Source organism: Notolabrus celidotus, chromosome 13 (genome assembly GCF_009762535.1).
Source record: "Notolabrus celidotus isolate fNotCel1 chromosome 13, fNotCel1.pri, whole genome shotgun sequence".
Lineage (NCBI taxonomy): Eukaryota > Metazoa > Chordata > Actinopteri > Labriformes > Labridae > Notolabrus > Notolabrus celidotus.
In genome coordinates, this window is record NC_048284.1 from 20,983,930 (window position 1) to 20,998,359 (window position 14,430).

Sequence of the window (14,430 nt, forward strand, 5' to 3'; positions counted from 1 at the left end):
TGCATCAGTGTCCTTAGTTGAGCACTACATATGTTAGAGGTTTGTTTGTTATTTTGTTAATAGTGTGATTATAAAAAATGATGTTCTATATTGATGTACATAATGATGAGAGCAACATTTTCCTCTGGTTGTCCCCTCGTTTGCCTGTCTATTTTTATAGGTTGTGTACATATGAAGAGAAGCATCTGCCATTTTACTAACAGAAGGAGCCAACTGAGAATAAAAGAGTGCTAAATTAGTTTCTCTTCTGACTTCACTTTAATCCTTTTGTTGTCATGTTACTCTTGCTGAGTTTTGCACAAACAAGTCAATCTACAAACTTTTATTCCTAGAACACTATCGCTAAAATTAGTAACACCATCACTAACACCGGGTGTTTTTTACCCGATATAATATACCCAATAAAAAGTACTTTTCATCAAATTATATCAAAATATGATGATACATGACAAATTAAAGTAGTGTTCTTTTATTTTAAACTGTGCCATGTCTTTTTTTTTTTTTTCAAAGATCTTTATATTTAGATTTTGACACATTACAAAAAAAAGATCAATGCAAACAATTCAAGGAAGTGATCTTTTTGCATAAGAAACAAGTAAATGAATAAAGAAACAAGCCAATAATATGTGATAATAACTTAAAATAAAAGATTGATAAGTACTCAAGCAGGAAAATAAAGAATAGTGAAACTATAATACAATGAGTAAGTGAATATCAAAAAATAAATAATTGAAAAAGGTAAAAGAGCAATAAGTATAAAAATACAAATATATGTCCATATATATCCGGATACACTTACATACATACATATACATGCATGCACATGCACACATGGAAATAATACTATAATAAAACAAATAAAGCCCGAATAAATAAACAAACAAATAATAATAAAAGGAATGAAAGTACCAAAAACAATTTAAGAAGTAGAATAAAACAAAACAAACAAAAAACACTACATATGGCAACTGTGCCATGTCTAACAAAATGAAAAAAATGTATCATGGGGGACTCTATAAAAATGTTCCAAAATTACTGAAAAATTTGGAATTCAGGACCAAAAAATTCTAAAACAACAAATGATGAAAGTGGACGCTTGGTGTTCGGTCCACCCATTCCTGGGACATTTGAAATGTACCTGGTGAAGGCACAGTCTCCCTGACACATAAACGGCTGCAGGAGAGAGAAACAAAAAAGCACTATTGCTGAAGCTGCCCAGGGACCCATGACACTCAGACAAATGCAACATAATGAAAATCATGTAAATGTGTTTGCTCTGGTGAAAATCACCTGGCAATAGTGTTCTAGGGTTTAGCCTACTGTGTTCAACACAGGAAGAGGATGTTTTTAATGCATCTTCAAAAGCACATCTAAAACCATTATAACAGTCTTTGGGAACTTTCCTCCAGCCTTCAAACCTTTCCTTGTTCTGTTCCCTCGACTATGTTTGAATCATTTCCCCCCTGACTTCCTTTATACATGCATTTTGATATGTTTTTAACTTGGAACAGACATGGATATTTTAAGATTACTCCTAATCTCTTAAACACAACCATATTTTCATCTTGCAAAATACTGCCCCAGTGGTATGCATTCTTCTGTCTCTACATGGCATACTTAAAACAAACAGCAGTCTATGCTGTTTTCATTGGAACTCCCTTTTTTTAGAAGATAAAGCCCCTCATAAAAAAGGTTCATGGTGTAACCTCAGTAATAAAAGCATTGTTTTGGAAGGATGGTGCTGTTTAGTGTATTCTTAATTACAGTGTTTTGATCAGCACACGCTAATCCCATTGATCTCCTCTTTCTCAAAAACGTACAGTATCTCCGAGCCAGGTTTTCAGAACCCAGGCACACAAAATGAAAACCACCTTGTTCAAAAGTAAATTGTTTTGGGTTTTGTGATTGAACTAGACTTTTGGACAAGAACGAGTACATTGTACTAAATGAGGCACTGATATATCCTGAATAATAGGACTAACTGATGCTACTGGACTACAGAGTGCACCTGCATTACTTTGTATGTTTTCACATGGTTTGGTGTGGGGTCAGCTTGATATCATCTGGATGAGCCCCCTCTTCAGCGTGTTCTTCCTGGTGCACTCTGACATGACCGCAGAGCAGATTGTAAACACAGGACTTCCAGGTCGGAGCTTGTTCCCTGCCAGCGCTTATATAAGCCCCAGCTCAGTGATAGACTCTTTGACTTGAACCACATCCAGGGTACAAGCTGCTCCGGCCAACGTTTGGGAGTGTCAGATGCATGTTTGTATACTGCTTGTGTTTTACAGGGGCCGCCTCTGAAGAAACAGGTTCTAGGAAAGCTATCAGAGGGAAAACTACATCCAGAAAGTTATGTAGCTTCAGGCCTTGTATGGTCGAATATGGCACGTGCATATATTGCAGTTTACCCGTCTATGAGGCTGTATTTACATTTTTCATCTATGGTTTCCAATCTCTTATTGGAGCATGCCCTTAATAAAATGTCCAATTCCTTCCTCTTAGACATCTCTCTTTTGTGAAAGCTTGAAGCAGGTCAAAATAATTTTGTCAAAAGCAGCAAAGCCTTGCTCTTTTTATCCTCGTAATTATTTTTTGCCTCCCAGATAAATCAAAAGGTCTATTTAGTAAAACTTGACCACTGGCCTTATTCACCATCAACCCCATGCTTTTCAATTGATTGAAATGATGAGCATTAAGCATAACAAAGGGACATTTTTTCCAGATGCACTAAACCCTTTCATATTGCCAGCTCTTTCTGTCACCACAAAAGTAACAGAGGAAACAAATACATGTTTTACAAGAGCATTCATGAAGTCCATGCTCCAGAGCAAAGAACCTGCTGGCTCATGTTAGATTGTCAGGAAAGACACCAACAACAAAGCTTTGTTTTCCTTTTTTTTTAATTTTTTTTTTTATTAGACTTTGTCACAACAGTGGATGAGGACAGTTGCCTTAGGCAACTTTTAAAAACAGGATTTAACATGAAAACAGATAAACTCGACTCCACAGCAGCCATTCCTTTACTTGACAACCAGGATGAACACATTTACCGTCTTGAAGACTGGGACGGAATTTACTGTGCAAATAAAACTGTTTGTAAAAAGAACAAAGAAACTGAACAGCACAGGTTTACAGTCATAGAGGAAACCAGTAATCGTACACATTTTAACTGATGTACAACCATGTAGATAACATGAGGTCATGCTTCAGGAAAAAAACCCACACACAATAATGCTTCCCTCTGAACGTTTTAGTAGTGTTTAATCGATTCAAGTACACCGGATGTTAGTGTGAAGTAGGTTTCACAACATAAACACATGGGATTGGCATGAAAGGTGGAAAGCCTCAGTGTTGTGTATGTTTGTTTGTACATGTATTCATCCACTATCTAAGCTAGTGAGACACCGGGTACGAGCTACTGGGCTGCTAACAGACAGGACACCACGGTCAGCGCGGCCGCCTCGATGGAGTACAGGTGGTGGTCCTCGACATGTGGGCAGCTGCTCCTCATGAACTCAGCCAGCCGGAGCAGATACTCCAGGTTGTGGCCCGTCTTCCCTCTGCTTACAGCGATCTGCATACCAATCTTCTCCGGGCTGGCTGGCCCAAGGTAGAGGGGGTTGTCTGGGGTGGCAATGTACAGCATTGCCTGAACTGGATGCTCATCCTCCCCCTCGGGGAAGAAATCCACCATCTTGGTGTTGTAGCCGCCGCAGACTGCCTCACGCACATTGAGGTACTTTAGGGCCTCCTCTACCTGGGAGCCTGTCACCTCGAACGCCACGCCCCATGTGCTCGCCTGTAAGAGAGGAGGAGAGAGGCATGTTTAGTTTACTGTTACAGTCGGAATATTGGACCATGTTTGTGTGGCAATGACGATTTTCCTCTGACGCTATCCTCAGGATATTCGGCTAATATTCAATTAATCTGCTGTGATTCAGGTTTAGTTTGAACAAAAGTTGTCATTTCAACACTTCCAAATTGTTATTGTGAAGCATTATATTATATACGAACTCTTGTTATCTTCGAACAACAATTAATATTAACACGAGGGCAGCTTCAATGTAAGGCAGCTTCAAGTGGCTGAATGCTAACATTATAGTTTAATGAAGCAATGCAATGCGATAGGAAATATGAAGCTAACTACTGTTGGTGGAAGCTATTGAGTGGAGGAAAGCTGACTCAATTAAATGGTTGCGAATGGGTTCATCTTGACATACATGTCAAAAGCATAGTCTGTATTCAATATGGATGTAGGATCCGTGACATCATCCATCTGTTTCTGAAGAGCTGCTTTGAGGCCAATCGTCAGTGGCAGCCATATTGCTGACGTAAAGAGGCGGGATTTGAGCCTCCTCGCCAGCAGCTAGTGTTCCCATCTGTCTATCAAGTCAGCTGTGCCTCTCATTGTAAGACTCGTAATCTTTAGATCTTCGAAATTACCGCTTTAGAAAAAAATTCACCCCCGTACAGTATGTGCCGATTGAGAAATTAGCTATCCAGACTACACTCGTTTTTCCGCCAGGCTGTGAACATGTTTATTTCTGCTGTAAATATCAGTTTTTTTGAATTGGTGTGTATGTGGTTTCAGGTTTGAGCCAGCCTCAAGCGGATCCTTGATGAACTGCAGTTTTTAGCACTTCTGCATTGGACTCATATTCTTAGACCAGAGGGTTGCCGCTTGGTCAAAGCCCAATAAAAAGCAGTCAAATCAAAGTTGTGTGAGATAATGGAGCACATAAGTGAACCATATCAGCATTTAAACTATCCTGAGTGTGACGTCAAAGGAAAATGGCCGCCATGTACAGAATATAAAGGACAGAGGAAGTCGAGCATTCCACTTACGTCATCGTCTTCAATCAGCGTCACCACTCTTCCGGGCTGCAGAGAGAGAGAGGAAGAGAGAAGGGTCACGTCACTGACAACGCCTAGTGCAGTTTGAACATGAGAACAGTCCCAAACCCAGCATGTGTCAAAGTAAGCACGAACACTAAGCTTCTTACCAACTCGTCGTTGCCGCGATGGAAGTTGTCTCCGTGCCAGAAACGTCTCTTGTAGCCTTGAATGTACCCGACCTTGCTCCTCTTGTACCTGAAGTCAGGTTTCCACACCAGCGACCCGTACCCGAAGATCCACAGGCTGGTCTTCCCGGTGATGAGGTCTTGAGGCTTCATTTTTTTAGATCGAAAGTGTTGACAACGTTTAGATGAATCGATGGATAATTCTTAGCTCGATGCTATAAGCTATAAATGGCTAGCTAGGTAGCGTTAGCTTCCTCCGGTCCAGGAGAAGGGGGACCGGTTGGCTCACAGGGATACCGCGGACGGTGCTGGAGCCCAACTGCTTGGCAGTTGCGAGGATGGAATCTCGCAGTTCTGTTTGCTTTGCCTGATGCATTGCCATTGCTAGAGTCGCCGCATTATGCCTTAAAAATCCATGGCAGCTGCTGCGGCCTGTTAGTCGATGAGGGAAAAGTCAGGAAACGTCTCGGCCAGCTGCGTGCCGGCCGGTAAAACTACTAACCGGATTCTTACAAAGAAAACAACGAGGTTAGATTCAGTTGGCGGATGGTGCTTCTAATCACCGTGCAATGATTATTCTCTCGTCCTAGATGTGACAGAGGTTCTCAGCTTTGGCTTGATAACATGGCGAAGTGGCTCTCACGAATTTATACAGTCCAGGTTAGACGGGCGAGTCCTCAACAGCGTTTTCGACCAATCATATTTAAGGTGGAGTTGTGCGCCACCAGAATTCAGCCAATCATATCTCGGTGCGCCAAATAGGGCGGGGCCTCTTACCTAAACAGTTATGTGATTGGCTCAGATGTTACTGGAGGTGGGCTTAAAGCTTTCAACTTGATTGGCCAATAAACTGTCAGTCAAACCGGCTTTCTCTGTGATTGGTCATCAGTGTTGTCAATCTGTTCAGACTCGATTTGGCTGATGCAACTTTCAACGGCATTTCAGGGCCGCACTAGCAGTCCCATAGGCAACATACCAAGACGTTGCATCAGATTTTATCTGGCAGAGTAGACCATATAGGGTGGTATATATGTATATATATATATATGTATATATATATATATATATATATATATATATATACATTTTAAGGACTTTATTTTTAGTTTTTTGTTGTATAACAGGACAAGAAAACAGACAAAAAAAACGTAATAAACAGGAAAGAAAGAAATAGGCCCGCTTATCATTGGAATGGAAAGCTATCAAAAGACAAAAAAATAAAAGAACAAACAGGAGAAAAAAAAACGAAAAATACATATATGCCCACACTGCCATTTAACAGTAAGGTGGGATATTAAATTTGTGTCAGACCAAAATAAAGAAAGTAAATAATGGATGACACTCCACTGTCTAAAAGTCCAAGGGTAAATTAAAGATCCAGGTGGTGGTATATTTTATTAAACAAGAAATACTTCATGGAATAAAACCAAAACATACAATGAGTTTAATTAATTTGCATTAATTTAACTTTAAGCAATAATAACACACACAGAAAAACATGCCTGGACAATAGCATTTGCTAAGACATGAATCTAGACGTAAATATTAAATGAGCATGGATATCTACATGAGCCAGGACAAGTGATGGATATAATGTTGGCCCTCGGGTCAAAGATCTAATGTCAAGATACAGGCCACTGACAGACGACCTCACAACCACAACATGCATCAGGAGTACAAATGTCAGAGAGAAAAAATATTGTAGTGAAGAAGGCTGGGTGCTTTCTTTTAGAAATGTTCTTTGTTGTGTAATCACAGCTTTGTCTGTTGTTGACATTTCGAGCTAGAATGGTCATTTTGACCTGGCACATGAGACTATAGCTCACAAATGGTTCATCTTATCACCAACAGGAATCAAACAGTTGCAAGTAGGGCTGCAAAGGGGTGGAAATTTCCAGTAAATTTCCATGGGAGGTTAAGCTGGGGAATTTTGGAAATATTCCAAATTTGAAATTAATGGGGATTTATGGGAATTAACTGGGAAATTAATGGAATGGTATCATATCCAAGCATAAATATTTGTTTTGTTATAAGCAGACATCCATCCAAAATAATACAATTAAAACAGATTTATTTGTAAGTAGAACTTTATCAAGTGTTAAATATTTTATTGAAGAACAAAAAGATGAATGTTGAGTTTATTACTCATCCCCCCCGACCCAACCCATTCAATCCCAACAAAGTCTCATTCAAAATGTGAAATGAAAAGAGCCCCTCTCCCTCCAACAAAGTCCCATTCAACATGCAAATAAAAAAGCATCTTCCCTCAAGCTTCTCAAGCCTAGCCTCTGCAGGATTCTAGGAATCATCTGTGCATGTGATGGAGGAATGCACAGTGCATGTAGGGGGCGTGGTCTTAATAGCCCTGCAGTAAGGAGTGTGCTATGTGCACGTGATTGAGGAACAGCATAGATATTCAACTGTACTTGCATGAAATCTGGTTGTTTTAGTCAGGATTATGCTAAAATATATTTCCCCAAACTATATTTAAGTTCCTATTAAGAGCCATCCTTCAATTTAGTGAATTCCTGGTTTATTCCCATGTATTCCCGTTTATTCCCCTTAATTACCCTGGAAAGTTTCCAACTTTGAAAATTCACGGAATTTTGCAACCCTACACACAAGTCGTCTGTCTTGAAATTTACTTGAATAGTACCTTTTAATCACAGACTTTTGTGATTCCTGAGCTTGAGGACCACTCAATTGACCAGATACTTCACAGGGCGTACAAAAATGCCCACCGCCCATGCTGGATCTGATACATAATGGAGGCTCATGTGTGATCAACAGATAGATTATCTATAAATAGGGGGCATTATCCGCCTTGATAAGATGCCAGACAAGTGTATCAGCTCTTAATACATCTAAAGCACAGGACAGTCTAGGTCTTTGATCAACTCTGTGTCATGCATAAGGATCCATCCCAACATACCATGGCCTTGCATGTCCATTCATGCCACTGGATTCTAGTTTTAGTATCACAAGGACACACCTCAAACAATTTAAAGTAGTAGTCATTGAAGACTTTGCAAGTAACTGTCTGTCTAGTTTGGGTAAACTTAGCTTGTTTTCCACGTCACAAGATATGTATTGCATGCAGACAAACACGATAGACTGCATAGTTGTCTCTCCTGCAGATGTAAAGAGAGGCAAGGTTGTTTTTTAAGCATGATGTTAACATTCTTTTGTATGTCAAGAGCTTGTGGTAGAATTACTGGGACAGGATGGTGGCACCTAAAAGTAGATCCTACAGGACATGACCATACTTATAAGAAAACGCCCATAGCACATGTTTACGCTTCTTGACCAGTCTCAAATTATTCCATTAGGAAAGAATGCACCAAGTATTTGGGGTATCTGGTGGAATTGAACATAGCAAGCATATTTTGGTTGGATGTTACACACTGTTACAAATCTGTTCATTTTATAAACCTATATGAGGTTGTGCTTGTTGGGTCATTTTCTGGGTTAGTTTAAGAGAGACTGTTTAGTGTGGCTGCTGGGTTAACTGCTGGGTCAGCATGAGTGAGCCAACAGAATAAATACACATCAGTCGCTGGGTCTGCCTTCTGTCAACTGTCAACTTTTGGCTTCTATATAACTGAAGAAGCAGCACATTCCCAGCTGAACACTTAAAAGCAGGGTGATAAAAACAAAGAATTTACTTTTGCACACTTTTCAGCAATTCTGTGTAATGTTAGCTGATATCAATTTGTTGTTTAAGCTTAAAGCTAAAGTTCACTTAGTTTAAAAGTAGTCCTTTAATTAGAGGCAACAATAACAGAGGCAGACAGAATACAGACTGATCAGGAGAGTTGAGAGTGAACATAGGGACACTGGAGTTATCCAATAACACCACACTAGCTCAAAATGTATCAGCAACCATCATCCATTCAATGTTACTCAACCTTTATATTGTACCATCCCACTTTATTATGCTTAAATCCTTCATTTTCTTTATCGTTTTTCATAATGTTAACCCTCTTTTGTTTCCCTTTTCTCAGGTTGGATCAAACATGGCGTTGTATTTCCTGTGGGCTCAGATGTGGCTGTACCCTCCATCCTGACACTGAGCTCCTATAAGGCACAGACTGGATTGGCATTTGACAGTAAGTAATAGTATGAAAACATGAATAACGATAACCTATAAATAAGGCACAATTGACCCAGTATTCAGTTGAAATAAAACAGCATTTGGGTTATTTAAATGTTATGCCGGGAAAAAATAACCTAGTGTAGTTGTTCCTAGTTTGACCCAATATTTTTTAAGGTGTATGTGCTCTTTTTAGCAGTTTTACTTGCTTTGTCGTTATTCTTGATTGACAGTTGAAGTAGTTAAACAGAATGTGAAAATTGTCTCTTAAATGCTTGTGCACAGCACAAGCAATGTTTCTCATTCTTTGTGGTTATTTGCAATTATTTTAGCACATCAAAGCAAAGACCAAGCACAGATGTCTGTAATTGAACAACTACTGGAAAAATTGCTATTTCTATTAGAGGCTTTTATATTGATTCTGATATTGTCTGTTAGATTGATAAAAAACCTTGTCAGGTTTGCAAACAGACAGAGGGGTATTACAATGATGGTTACTACAGTAACTTTATTATTATTTTTACTGTAGAACACTAGTGCATATAGTAGACTTATTTTTGTGTAATAGATACATCCCAAATCCCATAAGAGTTGGGACCAGAGACTGTATAAAATATGGACGTAGTATCTGTTACGTCACCCATCTGTTCCTGAGAGCTGTTTTGAAGCAAATCGACGGCAACAGCCATATTGGAAATGCGGAACTCAACCAGGCAGAGTGTGACATAGTGTGAGCCTCCTAGCTAATAGCTATGTGTTCCTGACCAGGAGTCACGTCAGTCATGTCCTTATTTGGGCAAGACTGGTAATCTTAATATCTTCTGAACCGTCACGTTAGAAAAAATTCACCCCTGTACAGTGTGTGCCAACAGAGAGATTAGCTTCATAGGTCCAAGCCCTTTTTTGAACCAGGCTGTAAACATGTTTATTAATGCTGCAAAGATCATCTTTTTCCCATTCATGTCTATGTGGTTTCCGGTGTTTCTGCAGCCAGCCTCAAGCGGATTTTCGATGTATTGCAGTTTATAGCATTTCTGCATTGGCTTCATCGTTTGAGACCGGAGGTTGCCGCTTGGCTGCGACACCGTGTAAAATGTTGACAAACAAAAGTTGTGTATATCTAAAAAAACAAAAAACATCTGTTGGGCAAGACACTTAATCCCAAAACTGCCCTTGTTGCTGTGCCATCACTGTGTGAATAGGGTTAGCTAAAACTGAAGAGGGCTTTACATTGCAGGTTTTGCAATCAGTATATGAATGTGCTATGAATGGGTGAATGAAATAAGAAATGTCACATTGTGCTTTGAGTGGTCAGAAGACTAGATAAAGCACTATATGAAAACACAGTCCATTGATATCATTTCAAGATGCAGAGAATCGGGAGAAAACTGACAAGGCCAAAACATGATACTGGATGGCTGTGATCTTCAGGCCCTCAGTGGCACTGCTTATAAACAGACACAACTCTGCAATGGAAATCACTGAGTGGTCTAAGAATCACATCCAAATCATCTGTGGAGTGTGGACACAGTTTGTTGCTGCATTCACAAATTCAGGTTAAAATTGAACCATGCAAAGAGGAAACTAAATATAAACATGATCCAGAAATGCATCCTCCATCCTAAACAGGGGAGTGACCGACCTTCTTGTTTTCAGTGCGCAGTTCAAAACCAGTTGCTGAACATTATATGCAGGTTTAAGAGCAGCATTTGTGACCATCCAGACAAAACCTTTTCAGGTAGACCTTGCATACAGCCAAACTGCCAAACTATATTTTGACTGTAAGACACCAGTATGGCATTGTAGTAGAGTAATCCATGTGCTGAACTGGCTTGCCTACAGTCGCGATTTGTCACCTAAACCAGGGGTTCCCAAAGTGTGGGTCGGGACCCCCTGGGGGGTCGCAAGACACAAATGGGGGTTTGTGAGATGTCTTACAGAATGTTTTTTTTTTCAAGTTATCTAAAAAAAATTAATTTTATCCATTATAGTAAAAAATATCGACATAAAAGAAGCTAACCTTGCACAGGAAACACAGCCACATGCTCATATAGGTAGGCTAACATTCTGCAGACCAGCTAAATGAAGCCTCATTAAACCACTTTGAGGGACAGTGGGGGTCACGAGTCTTTGGCACCTTTGGGGGTCGCAGGCTAAAAACTTTGGGAACCCCCGACCTTGACTATATGACACATCATAACACAATAAACACGACAAAAGAGACCCTGAACTGTTGAGCTGAAATTTACTTCACTTTCTAAACTCCCACTAAAGCTGGTGTCCTTAGTTCTCAAATGTTTACAGTGTTGTTCAAAGAAGAGATGATGCAACACAATGGTAAACATGCCCCTGTCCTGACTTTTTTGGAATGCGTTGCTGGCATCAAATTTGAGACTAACCTATAATTTTCTTTAACAAAAATAAATAATCAGTTTCAACATCTGATGTACTGTCTTTGCACTATTTTCAATCAAGGCTTTACATGATTTGCAAATCGTCAAATTCTGTTTTATCAACATTTCACACGAACTCCTCAACTCTTATGGAATTGGGGTTCTAGTTGTTTTAGCATACCTGTGTTTGTTCCGTGCAGTGCTGTGTGCAGTTTTGCTTTTTAAGTTAAGTTTATTGTAGGTTGTGTTGACAACTGCAGTCACAGAGTACAACAATCCTTTGTTTTATTACAAAGCAAATCTAAGTGCTACATTACTTTCAAAGTATATTATGAAACATAGAAATCTGAAGTTATTATTTTAACAGTCTTAACTTTGACACACACAATTCCAACAGTGACTTCACAAATAGTAGTCTTGCACAGTAGTCAGTCAGTGTCAGCTTGTAGGATGTTTGCGATTGCAGCTTGAGTTGTAGAGTCTTCTGTCATTCTGAGAAAACCACTAAACCGCTTTGACCACTTTTGTTTTGTACAATGTTCAAGGACTGTGTCATTTTGGTAGCAGTGAATCAGTCCATGACACAATAACTAAATATTGACACACAAATTGAAAACTGAGTCATACTCTTCTTTTGCAGTGTATTGGCATTTAGGAGAATGTACATTTTTCAGTAAGAGATTAAACAGTGTTACGAGAAAAACACCAAACTAGTTGGGAAACTGAATGTGAGTGTACTGTACCGGTTTGGGTTTTTATTTTGGCATGCTCTGACAGTCATTTCCTGTGTGTGGGTTTCTTACTGACACCTAGTGTTAATTAATGAGACCACAAAAGAGCAGTGAAGGGCAAGGTTGAGAAAACAGTATCGTTATGTGTTCCGAAAATCTGTCTACACTTAGATGCACAATAACATGCTATTCCGTGGCTAAATGAGGCTTATAGTGAAAAAAAAAACAGCTTTAAAGAGGAGACTAGCAAAGCAGAAGTTTTGAACCTAAGTGTTATGTGAAAGCAGTTCAGCATTCCTCATAACAAGATAGTAATAAATACTTTGGAAACAGCTTCCTACCTCTCCACTCATGACATCAGTGTCTCACATTTCCCCCTCTTCTGCTGTCAGAATAAATTGCGCTGATTAGCATGTTTGTGTCAGTTGTTTTAAGGTTGTTTCCTGAAAACCTGAGTCAACAGTGCGACAGACTGCAGGTTAAATAAGAGGCCATGCTTGAGAAACCCATTTGGCCCTGTCCGGCATGTTTTACAGTTTTTTTAATCAAAGATGGGGGTGTGCGGGGTCAGGAAGTGATGTCACTGAGTCACAAACAGGATGCTGGGATTATAACACAATGAAAATGCTTGGCTGTGCTATGGAGGCCCAGAGGCCAAAGAGCAAAGATCTAGCGTGTATTTGCTACTGTGAGCAAGTGTGAAAGAGGGTGTGTTTGCCTGAGGTGTGAGTATGATGAAGGTTGGTCAGGTGACATTGCAAAGGACATGGACCACTGCATTACATCTGTTTCTCTTTAGCTTAGAGCACTTTTCCAGTTTTTTAAAAATCTTTTACTGACCACTCTCAGAACCCATAAAGTGTCATGATTGCACATGCCTCTTTGCATGATAGCCAACTTTTCAAGCATTTTGAAGTTAAACAGCATCCTCAAGAGTCTTTCTTTTCGCTGAGCTAAATTTAAGAAGCAACCGTGTTCAGATTAAAAGCCATATTTGCTCAGGTTTTGATAGCCAACGTCATCATTTCTAGCTTCTTTATACCCTCAGGCTGTTTTCGAAACCGCCTACTATACTAGCAGTATGCACTGATTTGGCCAAAACTCAATTAGTAGTAAGTAGTATGTGAACAAGAGCAAAATCTGCAGTATGCCAAAACTCCCTGGATGTTTACTGATTCGGGAAAATTTCACAGTATGCATCTGACCAGTCTTCCTCGTGTACTGTTTCCCATAATGCACAGCACTCGTTCCACTTTTTCTTTTCTCTTCTTATTTTGATGGGGGGGGAACTCAGTTTTTAGGTGCTGTGAAAATGATTAAATTCCATATAAACCACTTCCTAACTTTTAAAATCCTTAGTGCATGCTAAAGAAACAGTTTCTCTATCAGCTTGGCCGTTGTTTACTTCAGCTTTCCGAAACCGGAAATCCAGAACAGTCATACTACATACTAAATTCAAACACAGTATGTAGTAGGCAGTACCTACTGCCCACTACATTAGTAGTTAATATGTAGCAGGCCATTTCGAAAACAGCCTCAGAGTAGGGCTTCTTCATCTGTTTCTGGTGAGTCTCAGTTTCACAGTATATATTAAGTTACATAGAGGTTGCACTCGGGTTTACTTTAGCTGTATGAACCCCAAAAAGATACAAATCGTCTTGTGATGTTTACAAGTCTCAAGCTTTACCTGACTTTTTCTGTAGAATCTATTGATGGAGATGAGCTTAGATTAGGATGCTGGGTCAACATGCTGACATGTATTGTGTAAGCGAGTAGCATTCATATTCTCTGCTCTGGCTGTTGATTGTTTCTGATTAGGGGTTTGTTGTTGACTATTTCAGGGTTTCAGTTAAATCAATGTGTTTGATGATGTTGTTCAGACACACAATAGAAGATTTAAAGACCGAGACATGGGCCCTACATCAAAAGGCTGTTCAGATCAGGCCGATGAGTCAGTTTCTCTAAAATTGTGATCTTTTTTATTTATGTGGATTCATAGCTCCCATCTGGTTTCCCCTCCCCTCTGGTGCCATGTTGTCTCCCCAGCTTTGTTTGCAGGAGCGGGTAGCACAGAACCGAGCATTGAAAAATTGCTCCTCTAACCCTGAAGGGGAGGCAGGCAGGCAGTTGGGGAGCCTGTAAGTGCTTGAGTGTTTTTTTTTTATGGGAGGTCTGTGCACTGTGTGTGT

General features: G+C 39.7%; 1 protein-coding gene across 1 annotated transcript; it reads right to left on the minus strand.

Moving 5' to 3' along the window:
* Positions 1-3,097: 3,097 nt before the first annotated feature.
* chac1 (ChaC, cation transport regulator homolog 1 (E. coli)) lies at positions 3,098-5,668 on the minus strand. Its single transcript, XM_034699483.1, has 3 exons — positions 5,007-5,668; positions 4,849-4,884; positions 3,098-3,802 (listed from the first exon to the last, which is right to left on the minus strand). Exons 1-3 carry the CDS (start codon positions 5,175-5,177, stop codon positions 3,419-3,421), a joined length of 591 nt encoding a protein of 196 aa, XP_034555374.1. The 5' UTR covers positions 5,178-5,668; the 3' UTR covers positions 3,098-3,418.
* Positions 5,669-14,430: the final 8,762 nt, after the last annotated feature.